The following is a 25,961-nucleotide window of genomic DNA, read 5'->3' as shown; positions in this document are numbered from 1 at the left end:
ATTATTTGTTCGGCCCAAGAAATTGTGTTTGTTGTCATGATTTGTCACGACTCGAGTTGGCTTTGTCCGCGGGGTAAACGTCTTTAAATAAATACTTTTTGAAATGTCTATGAGGAAAATGAACAGAGAATCATTTCCTGGGCCCTGGTAGGGGGCGGGACTGCGACGCTCTATACAGAACGACTATAACGTTTCGACCTTGCAGTCTTCATCAGAGTCATGAGAGTTAATAGAGTTCCATTTGTACACAATTAAATATACACTGACGATTTTACCTAGTACAGTCTGGTGCTATACTAGCTCTAAAACATGTCATCTTGAAATTGGGCAACTTGTCATGGATGCCGGTACAGTAGCATGGATTGCTCCGATATATATAGCACACCTTCTATGGTGTGCTGCAAGATAGGGTGAGCACTTTCAGCCGTAGGCTCACACTCCCCCCCGAGGATGCACACGGAACGATACAGACTCTCTTTTATGCCAACTGCTATCAGACTATACAATGCGAATGCATAAGAACTCCCCCCCCCCCCCCCAAATGGCATATGGTCCTTGGTGGTGCTGGTCTTGTGTGGTTTATGTCCATTTGTGTCTGTTTTGTGTTTCTGTCTGTCCAGTAGTTTTATCTTTCTATGTGTCACATTGTGCTGTTGTAACGCTTCAATTTCCCCTCGGGGATTAATAAAGTATATCTCATCTCATCTCTCATCTCATCTCATTTTGGGAAGTCAAGGACATCATCCAAGCAAAAACACACAATACATTATGAGTATGAGCAGTGGTGTGTGGCTTGGTTGGTTGTACTCACAGCTGCATAATGAGGTACAGGTGGTTTGAGCTCTCATAGATGTCCTCCAGAGCCACTATATTCTCATGTTGTATCCTGGGAGACGGACAATGGAAAATTCAGTTTACGTTCTGTCAATCTCTGATTCAGCAACAGTCCAAAAGCCCAGTTAAATTAAGCCGATGCTGTCATTGAAATGAAGACCTGCCATGTAAAATTGGCTTACTGCATTGTTTTCTACTTTCTGTCATGCCACCACACACACACACACACACACACACACACACACACACACACACACACACACACACACACACACACACACACAGTACAGTATGTGTGTGAGGTACACATTTTCGCCGAAAGTAGCCGATCTAGACGACACGTTGTGACTGTGAGCCCAAATCATGAACGTCTCTCTTCTGGCTCCTGGTACTCATCTACAGAGACTGCTGCTTTGTAGTTAGGATGCCAATGCAGCACCATTTATTTAATGGTCATTATCAGCCAAAGTGACCAATTCACTCTCAACAGAATTGTCTTGTTCACTTGCAAAACACACTCAGGATGTGTTGACGCCAGGTGTCACGCTATTTACCTCCAAGCCTGATGGGTAATTCTCCTGAGAGGCTTGGTTATCATTCACTCTTGACGAGAGTGTGCCAGTTGTTGGGTGTGGTTGCCTGGTTACGGTTGCTATGCTTTGACTCCGGTTTCTCTCAATCTCTCATCTCCTCTCTCCGCCTCCGCTCCCGCCCACACTCGCATGAGTCGCACTCCCTCATTTCTGTATTCACTGTACGACCCTGAAATCGGAACCTTGTTTTTGTTAGAGCCACCCAACCAATACTGTGGAGAGGCAGTTGTGGGGGCTGTTTAGTCCTCGGAGACCAAACCACCACCTCACCCACTTGTCCCTCTGAATAAGCTGTGTCACGAACATCTCATCACGAGTTTCCTTCTGCACCCACACACCCTGTTGCATGGTTGCCTGGACACTGCGTTCTAGCACAGTATTGATTCTATATTCTATTCTATAGGTGCTGATGGGGGCAGCCAGCCACTGCCTCAGTGACTCAGTGCCATGCCATAAGAACCCTCGCTTTCTATTGAGCACAAAAAGTAAGTTTCTTTACCCTGTAGTGCTGCCATTATGTGTGTGTGTGTGTGTGTGTGTGTGTGTGTGTGTGTGTGTGTATGTATGTATGTGTGTGTGTGTGTGTGTGTGTGTGTGTGTGTGTGTGTGTGTGTGTGTGTGTGTGTGTGTGTGTGTGTGTGTGTGTGTGTGTATGTACGCACGTGTGTGCATGCGTGTGGGTTTGTTTGTTCCACACGCACATGCACACGCACGCACGCACGCACGCACATGCGCACGCACGCACAATGGCAGCACGACAGGGTAAAGAAACTTGTTGTGCTCAACAGAGAGCGAGGATTCTTAAGGCCTGCCACTGAGTCACGCAGTGGCTATAGACCGATTCAGAAACGTCTTTCCTGTAGGCGGTGTTGGGATAAAGTAGACCTTTAAGCAGTTAAGCATCACTTATAATAGTGAGGCAGCTTAAGGCCATATTTTAGCAAAATGTGGACGCGGCGGACAAAAGCGCCAATTTTTTTCCACATGCTCTCCATAACCATACGTTTCATTTTGGAAGGGGGGCCACGTCATCAAGATGTCAGAAGGCGGCCATCTTGGCGTTCAAAGATGGCCACCATGTAATATCTATAAGTGCCACTATCTCAGCTTCTAAGCCACTTAGAAGGTCAATCTTGGTGTCAAAATATACATTATCTAGGTCAAGGAATGCAATAAGGTCATTGAGAATATCAGTAGACGTTTATTTGTGCCAATATTGAATAAATACGGTCATTCTAGCAACATATTTACATCATCTTCAACTCTGTTAGCAGTCAGACACATTGAAAAAAGTGTGTGTGTGCGTGCAGTGAAAAGGGGAGGGGTCGGTGAATGTGGAAATTGTAATTGTAAATTGTAATTTGCGTCACAGCGAAATGTTGCGCAATAACAGTATGTCATACAAAAGCAATATTTGTACAGTAAATATGGCAGTTGCATGGATGCAATGTAGTGCAGATGGATTTCTGTGGCATGCATCCTTTTTTGTGCATAGAGAGATGTGTGCTAACGGAGTGATTTGGTAGGAGAAGTCGGACGGATAAACGGGCATATTGCTTTGCACCCCCTATAGTAGTAGGATGAGCATCAAAACTATATTTTAAATACTTTTCATTAGCACATGCATGCCTTTTACATTCCATAGGGCTGGACCACACATGGACCCCATTTGGTTGTTTTCTGCATCTTCCTCTGTGACCTGCCACCTTCATGTCATCTCTCACAGCATCCTTAAACCTCGTCTTTGGCCATCCTCTTACCTGGCAGCTACATCTTCAGCATCCTTCTCCCAATGTACCCTCATCCCTCCTTTTCACATGTCTAAACCATCTCAACCTCGATCACCTCTCTTGCTTTATCCCCAAACCTTCTAACCTGGGCTGATCCTCTAATTTAGTCATATCTAATAATGTCCTTCCTTTTCACTCCTAATGAGAACCATAGCACCCTTAATTTTGCCACATCCAGCGGTGCCTCCTTTTCATCAGTGCCACCAGCATGGCTGGTCTCACTACCATGTTATACATCTTCCCTCTCACTGGTAGCCTTTTGTCACAAACAACTTCTGAAAACACATGTCCCATTTTCTCAATACACTGGCTTCGCTTGCTAGAACATTTCCATCTCTATACTCACCTTAACCTGTTACACTACTGTCTAGCCAATTGGTACAAATCAATTTCTCCCTCCCTCACCATCTCTCTTTGCCTTACCTCTATACTTACTGTACCCTCTGAAACTCATGGCATTGCCCATTGACATATATATTAATTAATAATCTCTTTTAGAAGGGAGACCTGGGCTACAACAAGATGGCAACATCCTACTATAATGCACACAGTCTGTGTGTGTGTCTGTACATCTGTAATCCACGTAACTCGAGAACCGTTTGCCCCACCGACTTCAAATTCGACACACACGTTCCACACACCCACAGGGAGTGCAGTGCCCGGTGTCGAGTCGGTCGGACCCACGGTTGTCCAGAACCGCCCTTTTTCATTTGGCGGCCATCTTTGAACGCCAAGATGGCCGCCTTCTGACATCTTGATGACGTGGCCCCCCTTCCAAAATGAAACATATGGTTATGGAGAGCATGTGGAAAAATGTTGGCGCTTTTGTCCGCCGCGTCCACATCATTTCGCTAAGCTACCGGACTATAAGAGTGTGCACCCTAGCTGTGCTCAAGCAAGGTCACAGAGCGACAGAAAGATTTCTATATAGTGTCTGAAAAAGTAGAGACACGTCAGAATTCTCCAGGATAGACGAGCCTTCTGTCCTGCTTCCAGGGGCGCCCCGATCAACGGACTGATATGAGCGAATCTGATTCGTGATGTAACAGGTCGTATTTGCTATCATCTATGCCTTTGCTGTTCATATGCATATCACATGACCATTCATTTTGGGATAAGTATCCCGGGAAATCATTAAATATATGATTCCATGACTTATGTTTACTGCCTGTTTATTGGACTATCAGATAACTCTCTCACGGTATTAACGCATCAGCGGAGACGACTTATCTGCGGTGTAAACCAGGGGTTCTCAACCCGTGGGTCGCGACCCCTCGGGGGGTCGCCAAATTATTTTAGGGGGTCCCCAAATTATTTTATTTTTATTTTCACGATTTTTCTAAAATAGCAGACCTACAAGCTCGTAGCGCGCCACTCGGTGGCGCGCTATGAGCTTGTAGATCTGCTATTTTTCAATAGCTAAATTATAACAATGCTTAAAACACCAAAAGGGGTTCCCGCCCAAAATGGTTTAAGGTTATTGTAGCAGTCAATTTATATTGGGGGTCGGGAGGGGGCGGGGCGGGGGTCCCGAGACATTGCCAAAGCATTTCCGGGGGTCCCCGGCCAAAAACGTTGAGAACCCCTGGTCTACTACATTGAATGGGAAAGTGACTGATGTTAGTCTGCCTCAAACGTTACTCTTTTACCTGCTTTTTACTAACACTAACTTTACAAAGATGCCCAGAACATTGGGATGAACCTGTGTAGTTTATGGCTGCTTCAACAGTATAGTGGCAACAGATTTTACTTGTAGCAAGCAAAAAAGCTATTACAAGAAATTGGTTACAAAAGAATTGTCCTACTGCTGACCTATTTATCAACATTGTGAAACAACTACATCTCCTAGAACAGATGACCTATTCTTTAAGACTGCAAAAAGAGCTGGGTGAAAGAAGATGGGAGAAATGGATAGAGTATTTATGGAGTGAATATGGGCTGTGTCTTTCCGGTTGTCAATGAATCCAAAAGTCTGTAATATGTATTGTTATTGCTTGTTGCTGTACATCCCATGAACTCTTTTGTTTGTTTGTTTGTTTTTTTATTATTCTTCTGTTGATGTTTTTGTTTTATTGTATGCCTTGTTTGTCTTTTGTGTCTCTTGCATATTCAAAAATTCAAAAAATAAAGAGTTAAAAAAAAAACAGTAGTGGCAACATTCAACTTTGGAGAGAGACAGAATGTCAAAAAATACACTGCGGTGGCTGAGACCAGAGCCATAGAGTAATGGTTGAGACGAAGCAGTGAAAGGTCCTGAAAGATACACAATGTCAGTCTTAACCAATACCCAATCTTTCTGTCACCTGGCGTCAACACAATCCTGAGTGTGTTTGCAAGTGAACAAGACAATTCTGTTGAGAGTGAATTGGTCACTTTGGCTGATAATGACTATTACATAAATGGTGCTGCATTGGCATCCTAACTCCAAAGCAGCAGTCTCTGTAGATGAGTACCAGGACCCAGAAGAGAGAAGTTCATGATTCATGATTTGGGGCAGGGCTCACAATGTGTCGTCTAGATCAGCTACTTTCGTCGAAAATGTGGTGTGGAGGGAAAACGAAGGCTATGTATAGACCTGGGGGACAACGGTCAACAAAGTATATAGGGTTAAAAAATGAATGGTTAACCAACATTCCCGACACACTTTTTTGTTTTTAGTGGTGTGGTTTGTCAGCAAAACCCCTGCTGGTTGTTAGGCTACCGTTCATGCATTACCTACTTTCTTTCTTTTCAAAATCTTTTTATGGGTGTCAAGTCACAGGTTCATAGAAAAAATGTAATTAAAATCAGATTTTAGTATCAGTGACTGAGGTAAACAAACGTAGCCTACTGTATGAATCACAGAGATCGTGGGCAGACATAATGAAAAGACTGTTATTGTGCAAAACATGCCCCTTCAAGACAAAAGAAAAACATTTTCTCCCCTTCAAGTCCCAATTTGTTACCTACTTTCTAAGCACAGCGATTTCATTTTCGATGCTCGTCTCCTTCCCCTTCAGCGCCTTTTTAGGGATGCACTTTATTGCAACCATCTTCCCCGAGACCTTCTCCCGAGCCATCACCACTTCAGAGAACGCACCGCTGTGAAAGAGAGACACAGCAGAGAGGAGAGAGAAAAGGAGCTCACTATTGGTCAGCTTTACATAAGCACGGAGATTATTGACACAGAAAAACGTATGCTCTGTGAACAGAGGGCACTCAGTCACGCAGACACGGCAGAGTACACAAACAGCATATTGTGAATATTTACTGAGAACCAACTAAGCCCCTCACTGGGAGCAGCAGCCTCCTGTGTTGGCTCACGGCCCGGTGTGTGCACTTCTGTGCTGGCAATAGCACGGGCAAACACTTTTAAAACCTTTAAAAACACCCATTTAGGATTGTAGATGCTGTGTGATACCATCATGGCCATCTGGCTCTATACGTGCAACGCCTTAAAAAGCAAATATGGAATTAAGGGAATATTTGCCCAAGCAATCTGTATCTGTTGCTATGCTACCACAGTCAGTCCACCTTAATACATCTCTGACCTCCACCCCCTCACACACACACACACACGCGCACGCACACGCACACGCACACGCACACGCACACGCACACGCACACACACACACACACACACACACACACACACACACACACACACACACACACACACACACGTCCTCCACACCTCTCTAGGTTGTTTTTCTCTCAATCCAGCTCTGTCAGTGGCTCCTATGTATCAGAAATCTCGTTCGTAGACGGTTCATATATACAATTTTTTTTTACAATCTCCAGTTTGAGAATATTCCCTTAATTTGTTAAGGGTTTTAATCCCAGAGTCAGTGGGATTAAGTGACCCATTGAATTTCATCAGCATTGTCACTTGTTAAACAAACGGCACACACATCTAAATTGAGATACACCCGTTTGACACCTTTGAAAATAAAAAAATAAATAGAAAGTATGACAGCTCATGCAGGGGTCCATTATATACTCTGCATGTAATCAGTTCCTCACAGCAGGGTCAGCAGTCAGAGCTGCATGGTCCACTAAGCCCTCCTGTGGACATCAAATCCATGCTAATCCCCTTCTCTGCAGGAGAAGGGAGAGGTGGGGTGGGGGTAGTAGGGACGTGTATATCTATTCTACGTCCGAGCATAGACAGGGTAACGCCCCGTCTGCCTCTGATTGGCCTACCGACTTGACAAGACTACCCGTCTTGCCCCAATGGTCTCACCAGACTGTCCTCCGAGAATGACAGTACAAGAATGACAGTACAAGAGAGTTACTGTCGCACGCGCGACAGTAACTTGTAACTTTTATTTTTGTAGAATATTGTTTATGCCGTTTGCTTTGATTGAATGATTGATTGAACACGTATTTGTATGATTTGATTTGGGTGTGTTCTAAATAGTGTTGATTATTGTGTATTAATCTAATTATAGTAGACTAATACTATTATACTAAAAAAGATAAAAGATCAAGGGAAAAGAGACCTTTTCACAGTACAATAATGTTTCAAGTTTACACTGTACACGTGTAAAATAAACGGCATAAACAATATATTAGTTTGCCTCTGCTACAAAACGTTACTGTCGCGCGTGCCAAGCTGTCATTCTCTTGTATTATATCGTACTTTGTTTTATTTATTTCCCACCACAGAGTAACCTCGCGGCAGACTATCAGCTATACACTGACACGAAGCTAGACAGGAACGCCCAAAAACGTCACATCGGTTTTAGCCTGGGGTAAGAATTTTCTATGGCTGCCAATGCAACTTGGTCCAATCCTTAATCACATACGGACAAACATCTATGCCGATGCTATCTAACTTGCGGAGGTAGCGTGCCTTGTCCACGGGCAACAGATCTTTCAACGTATGGCATTGCAAATACGTTTGATAATCGCTACTCTGCTCAATATTGTTTTGAAAATGCCGCAAATTGCATTGCAGTGAACGAGAGCAAATCACAACTTCCCCCGGGGGTGGGCGGAGTCACAGCTTGACGTATGGTTCGTGTCAGTGTATCCACCTCGGAGGAAAGTCTGGTAAGGCCGGCAGTGTCGGTAGGCCAATCAGAGGCAGGCGTGGCGTTACCATGTCTATGCTCGGACGTAGAATAGATATACGCAGTATGGACAGGGCAGGGCTGCAGGATATGAATACATGAGGCTGAGGATAAATTAAAACAACACGGGACACCCACCCAGGTGGTCCCAATTATGATGAAGAGACAACATTCCCAGACATAATAGCAGCAATATGGAAATTCAATTTCAAGGGCCTCTGCAGCTCAGAGAGTTGTGTCATCATGAGTAGCTGCTATCACAACACCCTGTTGCAGCACTTCTCTTCTGATTGCATGATGCTGTGAGGATCATTTCAATTCAGTGCGTGCCACCAGCCCCACCACTGCTACGGATGCACTGCCACCAGCCCCACCACTGCTACGGCGGCATTCTACCAGCCCCACCACTGCTACGGCTGCATTCTACCAGCCCCACCACTGCTACGGCTGCATTCTACCAGCCCCACCACTGCTACGGCTGCACTGCCACCAGCCCCACCACTGCTACGGCTGCACTGCCACCAGCCCCACCACTGCTACGGCTGCACTGCCACCAGCCCCACCACTGTTACGGCTGCATTCTACCAGCCCCACCACTGCTACGGCTGCATTCTACCAGCCCCACCACTGCTACGGCTGCACTGCCACCAGCCCCACCACTGCTACGGCTGCACTGCCACCAGCCCCACCACTGCTACGGCTGAATTCTACCAGCCCCACCACTGCTACGGCTGCATTCTACCAGCCCCACCACTGCTACGGCTGCACTGCCACCAGCCCCACCACTGCTACGGCTGCACTGCCACCAGCCCCACCACTGCTACGGCTGCACTGCCACCAGCCCCACCACTGCTACGGCTGCACTGCCACCAGCCCCACCACTGCTACGGCTGCACTGCCACCAGCCCCACCACTGCTATGGCTGCACTGCCACCAGCCCCACCACTGCTACGGCTGCATTCTACCAGCCCCACCACTGCACTGCCACCAGCCCCACCACTGCTACGGCTGCACTGCCACCAGCCCCACCACTGCTACGGCTGCACTGCCACCAGCCCCACCACTGCTACGGCTGCACTGCCACCAGCCCCACCACTGCTACGGCTGCATTCTACCAGCCCCACCACTGCACTGCCACCAGCCCCACCGCTGCTACGGCTGCACTGCCACCAGCCCCACCACTGCTACGGCTGCATTCTACCAGCCCCACCACTGCTACGGCTGCATTCTACCAGCCCCACCACTGCTACGGCTGCATTCTACCAGCCTCACCAATGCTACGGCTGCATTCTACCAGCCCCACCACTGCTACGGCTGCATTCTACCAGCCTCACCAATGCTACGGCTGCACTGCCACCAGCCCCACCACTGCTACGGCTGCACTGCCACCAGCCCCACCACTGCTACGGCTGCATTCTACCAGCCTCACCAATGCTACGGCTGCACTGCCACCAGCCCCACCACTGCTACGGCTGCATTCTACCAGCCTCACCAATGCTACGGCTGCATTCTACCAGCCCCACCACTGCTACGGCTGCATTCTACCAGCCTCACCAATGCTACGGCTGCACTGCCACCAGCCCCACCACTGCTACGGCTGCACTGCCACCAGCCCCACCACTGCTACGGCTGCACTGCCACCAGCCCCACCACTGCTACGGCTGCACTGCCACCAGCCCCACCACTGCACTGCCACCAGCCCCACCACTGCTACGGCTGCACTGCCACCAGCCCCACCACTGCTACGGCTGCACTCATGTCAGAAGCACAGGATTTCTTCACCAACACCCTGTGGCTGAGAAATAGGGTGACCAGATCCAAACTGTTCATTTGAGGAACAGAAGTATTGCGTGTGTGGGACAAGTGGGACAGGACGGGGTTAGCATCTAATTACTTAAGTTGCTATTAAATGCCTTGATGTCATATTCGACCATAGGCCTAATTATTGGCTATCATTTTGTTATTAAACCTGGTGTGTCACTTATTCTTTGAAATGCTAAATTTGGTAAAACAACCTTTTTGCAGGAAAAGAGAGAGATTTACAACTGAAAAGTCAAAATGTGGGATTTCTTTTTAGAAAAGATAAAGCCTAAATTGTTTGAACCAAGCATGCTTTCAGCAAAAGGTACACAGACTAAAAAAAAGAAGATACATAGCAATATCACTAACTCCCATTGACAAAGTAAATAAAAACCAAAAGTACACCATTGTGTTAGAGAGTAGAGACATATGGAAGTACCACTGGCCACATACACACACCCACCCACCCACCCTCGACAGACCAGACCAGACCAGACCAGACCAGACCAGACCGACAGACAGACAGACAGACAGACAGACAGACAGACAGACAGACAGACAGACAGACAGACAGACAGACAGGCAGGCAGGCAGGCAGGCAGGCACGCACGCACACCATTACACCGATAGTTATTGTGTGACTGCAAAAGATATCTGACCTAGAGAGTCTCCAAGTGAGATCTGACTAAGATGACTCGGTGACTCACGTGCTGTTCATCCCACTGACAGGTATCACAGCATTAGCAGTGTGTGGAAAGTCTAAACCCACACACTGCACCAACACTCTGAAGGCTAACTAATGGATATTCACTCTTTATTACATTGAGATTTTATGATGCTGATAAGAAGCTAATCATGCGCAATCAAACATTTGAGGGCATCAAGAACTAAGTCAACAGCCTTGTGTAATTATGACAATTACAGCACTCTTGCAAAAATGTGCTTTTTGGTGGCTTTTTAAATAGTATCTTTCTCGAGGTTAGATGTGGCTTACTAGCTACTGTGTGGACAGTGCAGCAGTCGTGCTGAGTACTGAATCGTCTTGTGTAAGATGCATTAGGACAGCGGGTTATGCAATGGACGCACAGGTGGAGCCTCCATCAATGTAGTGCAAGACTCAGATGCTGTACATTACCACAGTAGTCGGAACTACTTTAACCAGAATGTATGTAAACATGTTGGTGAAGGGGGCAGGGGCCGGGGGACACATTGTAATGTATACATCGTTCATAAGAATACATCTTTTTTGCTAATACTAACATATTGCATAAAACTAATAATTCATTACACATTAGCACATACTTGAAATTAATCCATATCTTTAAGGGTACATGAAACATCTTGAGTGAGTGAGTTGGCCTGGCGGAAGCTAAGAACAGCAGGCGTGAGATTTGATTAAAAACTACAGTACTGTACATCTGACTTCTAATCCAATGTGTAAACAGAAGTTTGTCTTGGTTCTGACTGGGTCTAAAGACATCTGGATGCAAAGAAACTGCTCTATACAATGTGATGTTCCTGGTATGTGAGCCATGTGTTCACAGAGACCTTAATTAAAAAGAGGAACTAATCACTGAGATCTTTCCTAGAGGGCTGAACTGCAACCTAATGCCATTCATAATCAACTTACACTGTCACACAGTTCAGAGATAGGTCTGGCTAATAACATTGAAAAGAAGAGAGTCCGCACACAGGATTGCTCCAATGGTGTTCTTTTATTGAAACACCATAGTTTAGACACAACGTTTCGACCGCAGGCCGCCTTCATCAGGCCTTCATTCACCTGATGAAGGCCGCCTGCGGTCGAAACGTTGTGTCTTAACTATGGTGTTTCAATAAAAGAACACCATTGGAGCAATCCTGTGTGCGGACTCTCTTCTTTTCACTGTACTTGCCTTGGTCCGGCACCAGCCAGGAACTGGATGTGCGCAAAGCCACCTGCCTTTTAAACTGGCTAATAACATGTCTGAAGAATAGGCTAACCAAAAGATGCAGAACGCTGTTTAGATACGGGTCATTATTGTCCCCTCGGAGGATATGGCCGTAAACGAGTACCTACGTACTACCAGCCATTTCAGACAAATCCCTGAGAAGAAACAGCAATAGCACTCAATTCAAGTCCGAACTCGGGATCAAAGAACCCAACTCTCAAGGGTTTTGTTTGTTTTGTGTTTTTTCTCTTTCTGTGTTTTGTGTTTTGTATTGATTGTACAGTTAGGACTCTCTCGAAAACTAGTTACTATATCTCAATAGGGTATTGAGGAGAGAAGTATCGTTTATGGGTGGTTGTGATTCTTTTTTTCTTTTCCCCTTTTTTTTTTTTCCTACACATCCAACAAAACAGCCACATGCCACATGCACAAATTGCCACATGCACAAATTAAATGTATTATACAAGTGCTATCCAGGTAACGTAGATTGAGTAGGGTATTATTTTGTGCTGAAATAATGTCAGACTAGCATAATGTTATCATCACCATCAGCAATGGTTCTTCAGCCTATCTCCTGTAGGTCACTTCCATACTAGGGGCTCCATTTTCGTCACCGCTAAACCCCTTATCCCTAAACTTCTTAGCCTGTTTTACTATTTTGAAAAACATTTTTGAATAGTTCAACTAGCCAATATACATTGACACGTTGTGAGCTTGTAGACTGGCCATTTGAACTATTCAAAAATGTTTTGCAAAATAGTAAAAAAAAAAAAGGCAAAGAAGTTTAGGGATAAGGGGTTTAGCGGTGACGGAAATGGAGCCCTAGGTCTGTAAAAGGGATTTCCCAGAGCGGTTACTTCATATACCGGTGGTGGCTTATGGTTCTGAAATTAGACTTGTGCCGTCAAGTGACAGTCATGTCGGTACATTGACTAGATCTCATTACCGGCAGCCGCCCGCACAGCCGCGGGAGGAAAAGAAGAGACCATTACAGACACAGCTGCAGGCTTTCCGTCTCACACAATGTTATTGACTGGTGTAAGTTAACCCAATCAGGCCTGTATGTGTAAAATAGACTGACTTAGAGTGAGGAATCCAAATATATTTATAGCAATGAGTCTGTGCTGGGCATTTTGAGGAGGAAAAGGGGGTCCGGCGGGGGTGGAAGACAAATGAGAAATACAGCACTAATAATTTACCAACTACTAGAGGGTGAGCGAAACTAAATGGTGCATTTATATAGCGTCTTTATCCAAGGCGCTTTACATAGATTGTGCATTACATTCACCCATTCACACACACATTCATACACCGATTGCGGCGGAAGCCATGCAAGGCACCAACCAGCACATCGGGAGCAATTTGGGGTTCAGTGTCTTGCCCAAGGACACTTCGACATGTAGCCAGGAGGAGCCGGGATTCGAACCGCCGACCCATGGATCATTGGACGACCTGCTCTACCTCTTGAGCCAGTCGCCCCAGTGAAACTACCACGCTTTTATAACACTAGAGGTTGGGGCCACTATGCCCATACATATGAGATCCCTGATGTCATCAGTATAATATGGGCAAAAGGAGGCATGCCGAATATATGCCCGGGCATGCCTCCTTCTGTGCCCATATATGGAGCTTATTGCGAGCGACCATAGGTCGCAGATTACTATGAAAACCTGCAAATCCTGGACCGGCAGGTATTCATCCGTCCATCACGCCTCGTGACACGCTCCATATATGGCCTTCTCCAGATAAGAAGATCACGACACTGACCTCATCAAACCCTGGATAGCCATACACGGAGAAGACTGAATCATCACCTAGATCTGCATATATGGAGCCGGCCAGCAACTCTACATCTGACCTCAAACCTCAAACCCTTAGATCTCTACATATGGAGCTGACATGTTCTGACATGATCCCTCCCCCACACGTCCTTCCTCTTCGATGTTTCAAACTCTAGACGGGCCCGCCCCAAAGTTATTAGCACAGCTGCGCCCGGCAGCCGGCGAAAACAGGCCCACAAACAGGCCCACAAATGAAGGCTCGGCCCTATCTGGGCCCTAACTGGGCTGGCCTGAGGCTCTGCCTGGCCTCACTAATTAGCACACATTTTACGCCCTATCAAACCCGAAAAGGTAAAAGAAATAATGCAAAAACAATGCAACCGACAGCCTGGCAACTGTAACTGGCAACTTGGCTATTGGCATGGGTTGCCCTGTGGCCAATGAGGGATGGGTAAGAGAAAAACACAACTTCCCATATAGCCCCAGGCCAGCCATTTGTGCCAGACTAGATTTATCACCATTTTGTGTTTTCTTCAAAACCTTTTGCTACTACTTCTACAAAACTCGCACAAATCGGTACACATTATCTCTGGCGTCTTGTCATCAAGAATTATCAGTCAAATATTTCACTGGCTATGACTGCTTTCCAAATGTGGCCTGTCGGACAGTCTGAAGATGCAGTGTACATGTTTTTGCTCACAGCATCTGAACACAAACGCAAAGTGGTAATATCAGATATGACTGATTTGTTATTAAGTTTCAGTTATCATCAACAGCAACCATCTAAAGTTTTAGATGTTTTCTATAGCACCCCCATCAGGTCTATTATCCCACAATGCCAGTTCAGGAAGTTTGGCATAGGACAGAACCTACGGTATGTGCAAAGTGATGAGGTGATGATTGGATAAATCCATCTGAACACCGTCAAGAGGAAACCTAGCACGTGAGCGGGGTGTACGACTGGTTAGACTTAGAGGGAGGGATAATCCTTGTCTCTTCCCCTGGCCGAGACTCAGTCTATTCTTAATCCATGGACAAAGCTGTGAGGGCTGAGCAAGGCAGGGCAGCAGTGCTGGTCAGGCACGTGCAGAGGGGGGGGGGGGGGGCTTGTGTGGGGGGGCAATAAGGGCTTGTGTGGGGGGCCAATAAGGGCTTGTGTGGGGGGCCAATAAGGGCTTGTGTGGGGGGCCAATAAGGGCTTGTGTGGGGGGGCAAATAAGGGCTTGTGTGGGGGGCAAATAAGGGCTTATGTGGGGGAGGCTTATGTGGGGGGCCAATAAGGGCTTGTGTGGGGGGCCAATAAGGGCTTGTGTGGGGGGCAAATAAGGGCTTATGTGTGGGGGGCCAATAAGGGCTTGTGTGGGGGGGCAATAAGTGCCATTGGCCCTTCAAGATAAACATTTGACAAGTAATGATAAGTCCACTATCATAATGAATTATCTTTTAATCTGCCATCAGTCAGTTTTACTTTCAGACTAATGAGAACATATTGCTTATTTTACTGTCCAATGACATGAAATGGCACAAGGGACGGACTCCACAAAAAGACCACCCCAAAAATTGGCGCGCGTGCACACATGTGCCCTTTTCTGGAGTTTGAGCCCCTGCCCCCTCAGTGCTCTCTGCACGGCCCTGGTGCTGGTACTGGTAGCTTTTTCGCCTGAGTGACCCACTGTGATCACCCTTCCCCTCCCCATCTGAGCGGTACTGCCAACGCAACAAGGCACTCCCTCGATTTAAAGCAGCCATAGGTGCCTCAGCCATGGATTCTGTCGTTAAAATAGTTCATGTTACAGTACAGTACAACTTAATAAGGAGCCGTGTATACACAGTAAGGCTGTCCCCAAACATTCAAGGTTCGAATGTTCGCTCGCCCACCTCCATCTTTTATGACTTGCTGTGTATTACACAGCAAGTCATAAAAGATGGAGGTGGGCGGTTAGATAACTTGTCTGTGAGCACTCCTGGTAGTAGATGAGATCATCTCATTCTCCTCCTACCTGCAGACTGTATAGACAGCAAGTCGTGATCATTCACCGACAGTATTCAGAGGCTCTGCACAGGACAATGAAAGCCCAGGGGAATTCATTGCTGCCTGTACAGTAGTTAGAATCGTCTGATTGCTGAGTGCAACAGCAAACATGCCAAGAGTGCAGTGACGTGCACAGTAATACATGAAAGGGGGCCCTAGCCCCTGCCAAAGTGCCCTCTCCGTCCTGAACTGAAATGTAGCATTTTATGTTGAAATAATCCCCCTCTCGTTCGCTGCCCCGCTACACAAACTACGCAGCAGTTGATTTCCCCCCCCCAATAGTAAAAGTAGACAGTCGTTTTGAAGGGCCCTCCGACGGGTGGGCGTCACTTCCTCCTCCGATCAGTGACGGGAGGAGGAAGCGACGGTCGTCCGTCGGAGGCCCCCTCTAACCCATGGGGTTACGTTGATTAAAAACAACACACCAACGCTGGACATAAGGATAACATAATAAACACAAGACTTTGGGGCAAAGCTTCATAATTACCCTGGTCTGTAACCAACAAAAGTGTGAATCCCTTGACTCCTTCAAAACCGCTCTCAAAGGGCACCTACGGACGGCTGCAATTCGAAACTGGCCCCCGTAAAATCTGAACCCCCCCCACCGCCCCCTCCTTTTTCCCCTCACTGTATATGTCTCTTTTCCCTTTTTACCTCCTTTACAATGAATTCCTGTTCTGTTCTTTGACTATATAGTAGTGTCTATCTGTACGTCTCTAAATGTTTTGATGAATTGAACATGGTGGACCCTCTTGTAAACAAGTGTAATGCTTAATTGGGTCGTCCACTCACAGTTAACAGTCTTTGTATTGAGTTTGTGCTTTAAATGTACTGTAATTCTGCAAACTGTTAATAAATATTTCAATCAATCAATCTTACATGACATCCTCCATTTTACGATGTCAGCACTCGGTGAGTAATTGCTAATATGACAGTTTTCTTCCTAAATTCTGCCCTGCAGGCAGCACAGTGATGATGCCCCACTGCAGGCACTGAAGCACAGTGATGATGCCCCACTGCAGGCACTGAAGCACAGTGATGATGCCCCACTGCAGGCACTGAAGCACAGTGATGATGCCCCACTGCAGGCAGCACAGTGATGATGCCCCACTGCAGGCAGCACAGTGATGATGCCCCACTGCAGGCAGCACAGTGATGATGCCCCACTGCAGGCAGCACAGTGATGATGCCCCACTGCAGGCAGCACAGTGATGATGCCCCACTGCAGGCAGCACAGTGATGATGCCCCATTGCAGGCAGCACAGTGACGATGCCCCACTGCAGGCAGCACAGTGACGATGCCCCACTGCAGGCAGCACAGTGACGATGCCCCACTGCAGGCAGCACAGTGACGATGCCCCACTGCAGGCAGCACAGTGACGATGCCCCACTGCAGGCAACACAGTGACGATGCCCCACTGCAGGCAGCACAGTGACGATGCCCCACTGCAGGCAGCACAGTGACGATGCCCCACTGCAGGCAGCACAGTGACGATGCCCCACTGCAGGCAGCACAGTGACGATGCCCCACTGCAGGCAGCACAGTGACGATGCCCCACTGCAGGCAGCACAGTGACGATGCCCCACTGCAGGCAGCACAGTGACGATGCCCCACTGCAGGCAGCACAGTGACGATGCCCCACTGCAGGCAGCACAGTGACGATGCCCCACTGCAGGCAGCACAGTGATGATGCCCCACTGCAGGCAGCACAGTGATGATGCCCCACTGCAGGCAGCACAGTGATGATGCCCCACTGCAGGCAGCACAGTGATGATGCCCCATTGCGCCCGCAGCTGCATTGTTGTCAATTAATCTGTCTTTAAAACGGTCTAATATTAATAGCATATTAAGCATATTGGCATTGGCTGGGTTTCCCATACGAGTTGTGTCGGACTTATAGTGCCGCAAATGGTAAATGGTAAATGGTGCATTTATATAGCGCCTTTATCCAAGGCGCTTTACAGAGATTGTGCATTACATTCACCCATTCATACACCGATGGCAGCGGAAACCATGCAAGGCACCAACTAGCACATCGGGAGCAATTAGGGGTTCAGTGTCTTGCTCAAGGACACTTCGACAGTAACTCTGGGGGAGCCCGGGTTTGAGCTGGCAACCTTACGGTTACCATCCAGGCACTCTACCCCTGAGCCACCGTCGCCCCTAGGCCGCACATGCCCTCTAGGCCGCACACAGAAGCCTGTCTGCTTGGCAGCCAATCGGGCACTATGTCCTTTTTTGGGAAACATGACATATAGACATAAAAACCCTAGACTAGAGCACGCAACCCTATCAGGCTTTTGAATGACACTTCCAGACTACAATGAAGTTGTGGCCGTCTCTGGCTGCTTTCTACGAGTGGGCATCCCGAGGCATGCAGGCAGCGCACGCCACGGGATGGTTATATTATTATACTATACATTAGGATTAGGCTACATAAATGTCGCTGCCGCCTTTCACAACAAGGCTTTTTATTTACACCATCATTTTTACAAAAAACAGTGAGCAACTACAGTGGGTGCATGAGTGTGCTTTTAAGTTAAAGCACTTTATTCCCCATCGTTGTTCCTGTTGCATTTTCTCATACCTTATCTAAAGCTTCTGTGTTGCTTTAAAGAATTATATTATTTTTCTATGATCTATCTCATCATGGAATTAATGTCAAAATCTTGCTCAATACTAGGCCTTTGTAGCTTTGTACTGATTGAGTAAATAAGCATCTATCATATGTTCTTCTATGATCTTATCAATGTTCATATCTTGCTCAATACTGAGAGTGTAGATTTGTACTGATTGACTCAAGTATAGTTAGTATAACCTTGTGTCCCCACCCCCCGCAAAATGGTGTCTGGGACTGGCAGTGGCACCCCTAAATAAAACCCAAATTATGTGGTGTGCACGCGTCGTTGCAAGTGCCCTTTTCAAATGTCGGCCCCTGCCCCTCCAAATCCCTGTGCACGTCCCTGCAAGAGTGTCTGTTATGCACTACAGATCCATTGAAAGTGAATGGTCTTCAACCAGCCAAAATTCTCACACGTCTCCCCCCTTCTCCGCTCCCTCCATTGGCTCCCGGTCGCTGCCCGCACAGAATACAAAACTCTGATGCTGGCATTCAAAGCAACCAAAGGCATGGCTCCCCCATATCTCACAAGTATGATCGTACCATACAAACCCTCCCGCGCACTCAGATCAGCCAACGCAGGGAAGCTGGAGGTACCTTCACTAAAAACGCAGGGACAACGCTCCACACGTCCCAAACCTTTCTCCCTTCTGGCTCCAAAACTATGGAATGCACTTCCCATCACAGTCAGAACTGCAGCCTCACTCCCAATCTTCCGCCGTAGTCTGAAAACCCACCTCTTCAGACTCCACCATGGCCCGTAGCACTTGCCCTAGCCTAGCCCCTTAGATAGCACACTATGTAGACTTAGATAGTATTTTAAACAGACTTATAGCTTGTTACGTAGACAGCTCTAGAACTGCACTTTATGTAGTCATAGCACTTTATAGTACACATGTATAATATATTATATAGTATAGTATGTATAGTTTACATAGATACTCCACTGTTACGTTCTTAGTTTACGCTTGAGTCATGATAACTACTTTTTATATATGTGATGTAAGCCATGCTTTTGTGATTTGTTTTGTTATTGCTTAATGTAAATCGCTCTGGATTAAGAGCGTCTGCTAAATGCCTAAATTGTAAATTGTAAATTGTAAAGTAAACCATTATGATGTGTGGTTGTCTCCTGTGCTCATGGTCACACAAGCTTTGGCGAGCTTCACAGGAGCCGTCAGGACAGACAGACTCCCAGGGAACACACATTGTGCCCTAGAGGCGGCATCAAGGAGGTAATGACGCACAAAATTGATGTAGCTATACTATAGCTATCTAAATCTACATGTTCCACGATCAACAGATTATACAACACTTTGATAGAATGTGCCAATGTCACCTTATGTTTAGGACTGTGACTGATATTGCAATACTATGCCATTGTTTTGACTATTACCGTGCAGGGAACACACATTGTGCCCTAGAGGCGGAATCAAGGAGGTAATGACGCACAAAATTGATGTGTAGCTATACTATAGCCATCTAAATCTACATGTCCCATGATCAACAGATTATACAGCACTTTGATAGAATGTGCCAATGTCACCTTATGTTTAGGACTGTGAATGATATTGCAATACTATATTCCATTGTTTTGACTATTACCGTGCATTTGTGATGACAAAGAGCTCCTCACTGAGGAGGAACACTATGAGGAACACTAACACACTCCTTCAATGTCTCATTAATAGCCTGTTCATAATAACAGTGTGTAGAGAGTGTGTAGAGAGTGTGTAGAGAGGGAGTGCGTCATTGAAAGGCAAAGCACACGTCTAAAGAACTACTCAGCGAACCATCTCATCTAACCTGTGTTTACATTTATGAATGGGTAAAATGGTAAATGGTGCATTTATATAGCGCCTTTATCCAAGGCGCTTTACATAGATTGTGCATTACATTCACCCATTCACGCACACATTCATACACCGATGGCCTGCGGAAGCCATGCAAGGTACCAACCAGCACATTGGGAGCAATTTGGGGTTCAGTGTCTTGCCCAAGGACACTTCGACATGTAAACAGGAGGAGCCGGGATTCGAACCGCCGACCCATGGATCATTGGACGACCTGCTCTACCTCTTGAGCCACAGTCGCCCTGGGGAGTGACCAGCACCAGCATCACAGTTAAAAAACACCATGGCCCCTGGCCCTCCCTGGCCAAATTATTTCCCCCAAGCTTGACACCATTTTCCCAGGCCAGTAAAAAACAAACATATTTCCCCTGGGAGACTCAGTCCTCAACACAGACCCCTCCCCACATCGGCACATCAAATTCCAGTCAGCTGGAGGAGACGGGGGATCTGGGTTTTATAGGCCTTGTTTCTGGGAAGACCCATCAGAAAATCGAGCTATATATCCTTTCAAATGTTTTGACACATGTTTTCTCCCTATGAATGTATCACTTAAATTCGCCCCAAGTTGTATGTCTACCATCATTCAAACATGAAGAGAACCCCCTCTAGTGCTTACACTCTTCCATTTGGGGGAATTTGCCCTTCACTTTACATTCCGTCTCTCTACAACGTAACTCATCCAGCAAAAAAGACATGAAGTCAAGCAGCATTAGCCATGGACTAAAATAAACTGTGGAATTTGCCTGCTCTGTACGGTCCAAACACCAGAGAGTAAGTTGTGAAACCAAAGAGTTACATGAACCATTCCCCTCTGCCAAGCAGAGTTAAACCCCAGACAGTGTTTAGGCTGAGTGAACAATATGAACAACAACATTACTTAGTTAATAGTACCCAACCTACGAATAGCATACAAATAAATGGTTAGTGAGCTGAAAATAAGATCACGTTTTGATGAGTGGCTACTGTTGCCTGTTTACAATATGGGTTTATTTGGATACTGTGTGACACACAGTATCCAAATAAACCCATTACACACAGTGTGTGTGTACTCTTTACTGTGCAGCTCATGTATAGGGCCAGGAGGATGCACCTCACTGTTGTGAACTTGTGTAGAGGATCTCTCTTGGGTTGTATCATGACGTGGGTAGACCCTACACGTCATGGATTGATACACACAGTTTGCATGTTCAAAGGCCAGATATGCACCTTATAATGTGTACATTATTGTGTTGATGGACCCTTATAAGAAGCCTATGTACACTAATCTACAGATACAAGTATTTTCTGGAATGCAATTATGTAAATAGTGGTATTATACAATCACACTTGTGAATGTGATTGTATATTATATTGTATATATATATATATTGTTCTGAATGTAATAATGATTATGTCAAGCACGATCATGCATGCACGCACGCTTTCTGATAATGCGGACGTTCTCTTCGATTCTGTCACGATCATCAGGCAGCAGCAGCAGTTGCTTCGTTCGCTAATTGTGTAACAAACAGGCGGCTTAATTTCAGCTCACAACTAATTAGGCCAAATGTATCTATTAAAACACGTTGACGTTCCGTCGTATTATCGTCGTCGCTGTTGACAGATCTTTGAGTTGATGTGTAGACAGCAAGATGTACTGAGTACATATTCAACAGATGTCAAAATGATATAAAGTGTGATTTCCGTGTTATCCTTATCCATAGACAATGTGGCATTGTCGTCTGCGCGCTCATCATCATTGTGTATCACGCTTCATCGCACGAGCCGAGTCCATCATTGATTGCCGACAACAATGAACAGATATTCTGTTCTTGTCGGCGAGCGACGCCGTTGCCATGGGACAGATCAGAGTGTAAGCCCTTATTAACACATTAATTAGCCAAGACGCTGCCCACTGCTGTGCAGCCACGGCAGCAACTGGACACAAAGTTTCCATCCAGAGCTGCTCGAGGCGGTCGCTGGTTACATTGTTTCAAGGCACTGCTACTCACGTCCCGAGGACTTCTTTGAACTCAAAGATCTTCTTGATGTCATCGACGTGTTTCTTCCAAGAAGACACGTCGTCGGTCTCTCCGTTCTCTCTCGCCATGTCGCACGACCCGGGGCGCGTCGCGTGCGTGCGTGTACAGACAAAAGTAATGGTCCACTTCAGCTCAGCAGATCGTTCCTTCCTAATATCCTATATATCATTAATTTAGCTAATAATTTGCTTTCTTATAATCGGTCCATCCGTGCAGGCACAGCCTATATAGCCAAGTCAAGGTGCGCCTTCCTTCCCCCGACAAGAGGGTTTACTTTAATCTCTGTCTGACGTAGCAGATTCGGGGCTTCCTCCTCGCCTGTTATGTTATCTCCTTTCCTTTGACAATGGATGGAGCGCAATTTCGTCACAGAATGGTGCACGGCGAGGTCAGACTTCCATGCGTACGCTGAGCTGAAGAATGATGGTGATGATTGATGATGAGGACACTCCTTAAGTCAGTCGCATCCGAAGTGATGTTGCCATCATTGAGTAACAGTGAGTGGACCGACCGCCCTTTGGTTGTTATAGCAATAGAGAGGCAGTGGGAGGTCGTCTCCAGAACGGTGGACATGTGAACGGTTTGGAGATGAGTGTTCGCATTGCACCAAATCACCGACCCACTGGAAAACCTTGTGAAGTTAAAAAATAAAAATGCCTGCCTCGTGTTATCGATTGACAATAAAACTTAGTCAGAATGCCCATTCACATGGTCTTTATTTCAGAATTAGATTGCGATGGTCCGATGGAATTGGAAACTGGAAAGTAACAACATACTCAAGTAGACATATGCCTACTGTACAATTTCGAGGGACAATTACTTGAAGAGGCCATTTCAATGTTGTTGATATAGGCTATAAGTTATTCTACCCTACTATATCTCAGTGGCAAATATTTTGTTGTATTTATTTTATACTAGGATCATGTACACATTATACATTAATCTCAAGCATAGAATATGCAAGTTTGTACCAAGGGTTTTGCACAGAAAGCATTGCAGGTGTCACTCTCTGAGCATTGATAAAACAAATGTGTCCTAATGTGGTTAGTTTTTTAGGGTGCTCCGACTAGATTGAAAACATGGACTGGCAGGGTGGAGGTTCTCTGTTGTTTGAATGGGAATGCACATTTTGCATGATCCATCCATCCATCCATCTTCAACCGCTTATCCGTAGTCGGGTCGCGGGGGCAACAGTTCCACCAGAGTTCTCCAGACTTCCCTCTCCAGAGCAACATTAGTGACTTCCTCCTGGGGGATTCCGAGACGTTCCAAGGCCAGTGAGTCAATGTATTTCCTCCAACTGCGCCGGGGTCTCCTCCCAGTGGGACGTGCGTCGAGGACCTCCCTATAGGGAGGTGCCCGAGAGGCATCCTAACCAGATGCCCGAACCACCTCAGCTGACTCCTTTCCAGGCGAAGGAGCAGCGGTTCTACTCCGAGTCTCTCTCGTGTGACTGAACTTCTCACCCTATCTCTAAGGGAGATGCCAGCCACCCGTCGAAGAAAACTCATTTCGGCCGCTTGTATTCACGATCTTATTATTTTGCATGATCCTTATTTTAAATACAACACAATAGTCTTCTGTCAAAGATGTTCTTTGAGACCCCAACTGACCCTGCTCCTTGAGAAACACTGCTCTCCTTGACTGGCCAGGTTAATGTTATGTTATGGAGGAAAGCGCTGCTCTCCTTGACTGGCCAGGTTAATGTTATGTTATGGAGGAAAGCGTAAGCATCTGTTATGTTGATACACTCAGGAGGAGCCTTGACTTGTAATGCAGGTCAACAATATACAAATTCATCCAATTCCAGTTGTATAATTAGTAGAAATGCTCGGTTATGAGTAAAGTACAATAGTATTGGCATCAAATATAGGACTTATAGTATCAAACAAAAGTAGTCATTATGCAGAATGACATTACAACCATTAGAATAATAATGCATTAGGCTATATTATGCAAATTGCCACTGGCAGGTGTCAAATCTGACCAGTGATTTGCAAGACTTGGGAAAAGTATGCGAAATACTGAAAGCAAATATCACACAAAAAGATTAAAATTGTACATTTATTCAAAAATAGTTCCATGTGATAATCCATCTTTGGCATGTGCTATAGTAGCCCTTTAATATGTCACTAGTTGGACATAAAGGTTAAAGTGTTCCATAAAAGATCAAATACTGCTCACTTGCAAATTTGTAGAAAGAAACACTTAACATGTATGTATGTATGTATGTATGTATGTATACATAAGTCATAACCTAGTCACATCGCAACTGTATCGATCCCAATTAAAAGGCAGGTATGAGTTGAAATGTTTAATAGCTGTGGTGTATAGATTCATTTAAAAAATACAGTTCAGAAACATTGTTCATTTTTCTCAATCCATGATATTGATTCTGCCAGTCTCTCACAACTCTAATATTTAAAGATTAGAGTGCCATGATTGTTGTATATTTTCCAGTTTTTCCATGTGTTTATGAGGTGACAGTACTTCATTAGACCCCTTGGTGTGGTTGTTATGTGCAATGAATGATGCCCTTTGTATTGCCCTTTGTATTTAGGGTTTCTTCCTGGAGGCTGAAACCTTAACAGTCAAACGTGCCATTGAAAAGAACAGTGATATAGTGACATCACAATATCATCCCCTCACTTTCGCTTGCTAGCATTGATGCTATTACTTTACAAATACTGTACACTTTTTGGAGGCACTCCATCTTTAAAGCTAAAACTTTAGGGATATCAAATATATCAAACTGCTTGGTGATACACTGACACCACGGCGCGTAAACAGCGCCTCAAACTGTGACTCCGCCCACAAAAGGGGGAAGTTGTGATTTTCGCGTTCACTGCAATGCAATTTGCGGCATTTTCAAAACAATATTGAGCAGAGTAGCGATTATCAAACGTATTTGCAATGCCATACGTTGAAAGATCTGTTGCCCGTGGACAAGGCACGCTACCTCCGCAAGTTAGATAGCATCGGCATAGATGTTTGTCCGTATGTGATTAAGGATTGGACCAAGTTGCATTGGCAGCCATAGAAAATTCCGGGGTAAATTCTTACCCCGGATGTGACGTTTTTGGGCGTTCCTGTCTAGCGTGGTGTCAGTGTATACATACAAGTACAAAACAACCAAGAAAGCTTGAGACGGCCGCATGTCCTTCTGGAACAACAACATGAGAAATAGTGCCTGTGCCATTATACATACCGTAAGCAAGTTGTAGACAATATTACTTGTTGCAATCATAATCCTCAACTCTAAGTGCTTTAGTCTTATTGTAAACAGAGGTCTTGATTAACCCATTTTGACCTGAGATCAGATTCTAAAAATGTCTGTTTGAAAATGACAGTTTTCTGAAAAAGCTATGTTTCTGTCAGTCGTTCTTCGATTTTTCAAAAATAGCAGACCTACAAGCTATGAGTTTTAGATCTGCTATTTTTCAATAGCTAAAGCATAACATAATGCTAACACCAAAAGGGGTTCCCGCCCAAAATGGGTTAAAACCAGAACTGTAGTGTTGCATTTCCAATACATGATACTGGCTCAACTCGAGTGAGGTTTAGGTAACTAAAATAAACTAATATATTAGTTTTAGTTTTATGTACATAACTATAATACAATATAATATTTTAAATTAAATATTCTTAAAT

General features: G+C 45.6%; 1 protein-coding gene across 2 annotated transcripts in view; it reads right to left on the bottom strand.

The window, feature by feature from the left end:
* The window catches only part of camk1db (calcium/calmodulin-dependent protein kinase 1Db), a gene marked incomplete at its 5' end in the record, with an annotated part of 34,437 nt that extends 12,059 nt beyond the window's left edge, over positions 1-22,378 (bottom strand). For both annotated transcript variants that reach the window (XM_079500486.1, XM_079500487.1), the window contains 3 exons: positions 812-886; positions 6,167-6,298; positions 22,281-22,378. In XM_079500486.1, coding sequence (XP_079356612.1) covers positions 812-886; positions 6,167-6,298; positions 22,281-22,378 — 305 coding nt within the window. The remainder of the gene's footprint in view (positions 1-811; positions 887-6,166; positions 6,299-22,280) is intronic.
* Between the last annotated feature and the right edge of the window lie 3,583 nt (positions 22,379-25,961).

Source organism: Electrona antarctica (genome assembly GCF_951216825.1).
Source record: "Electrona antarctica genome assembly, chromosome: 5".
Classification (NCBI taxonomy): Eukaryota; Metazoa; Chordata; class Actinopteri; order Myctophiformes; family Myctophidae; genus Electrona; species Electrona antarctica.
The sequence above is the reverse complement of the archived record's forward strand: the minus strand, read 5'-3'. Positions and strand labels throughout refer to the sequence as shown.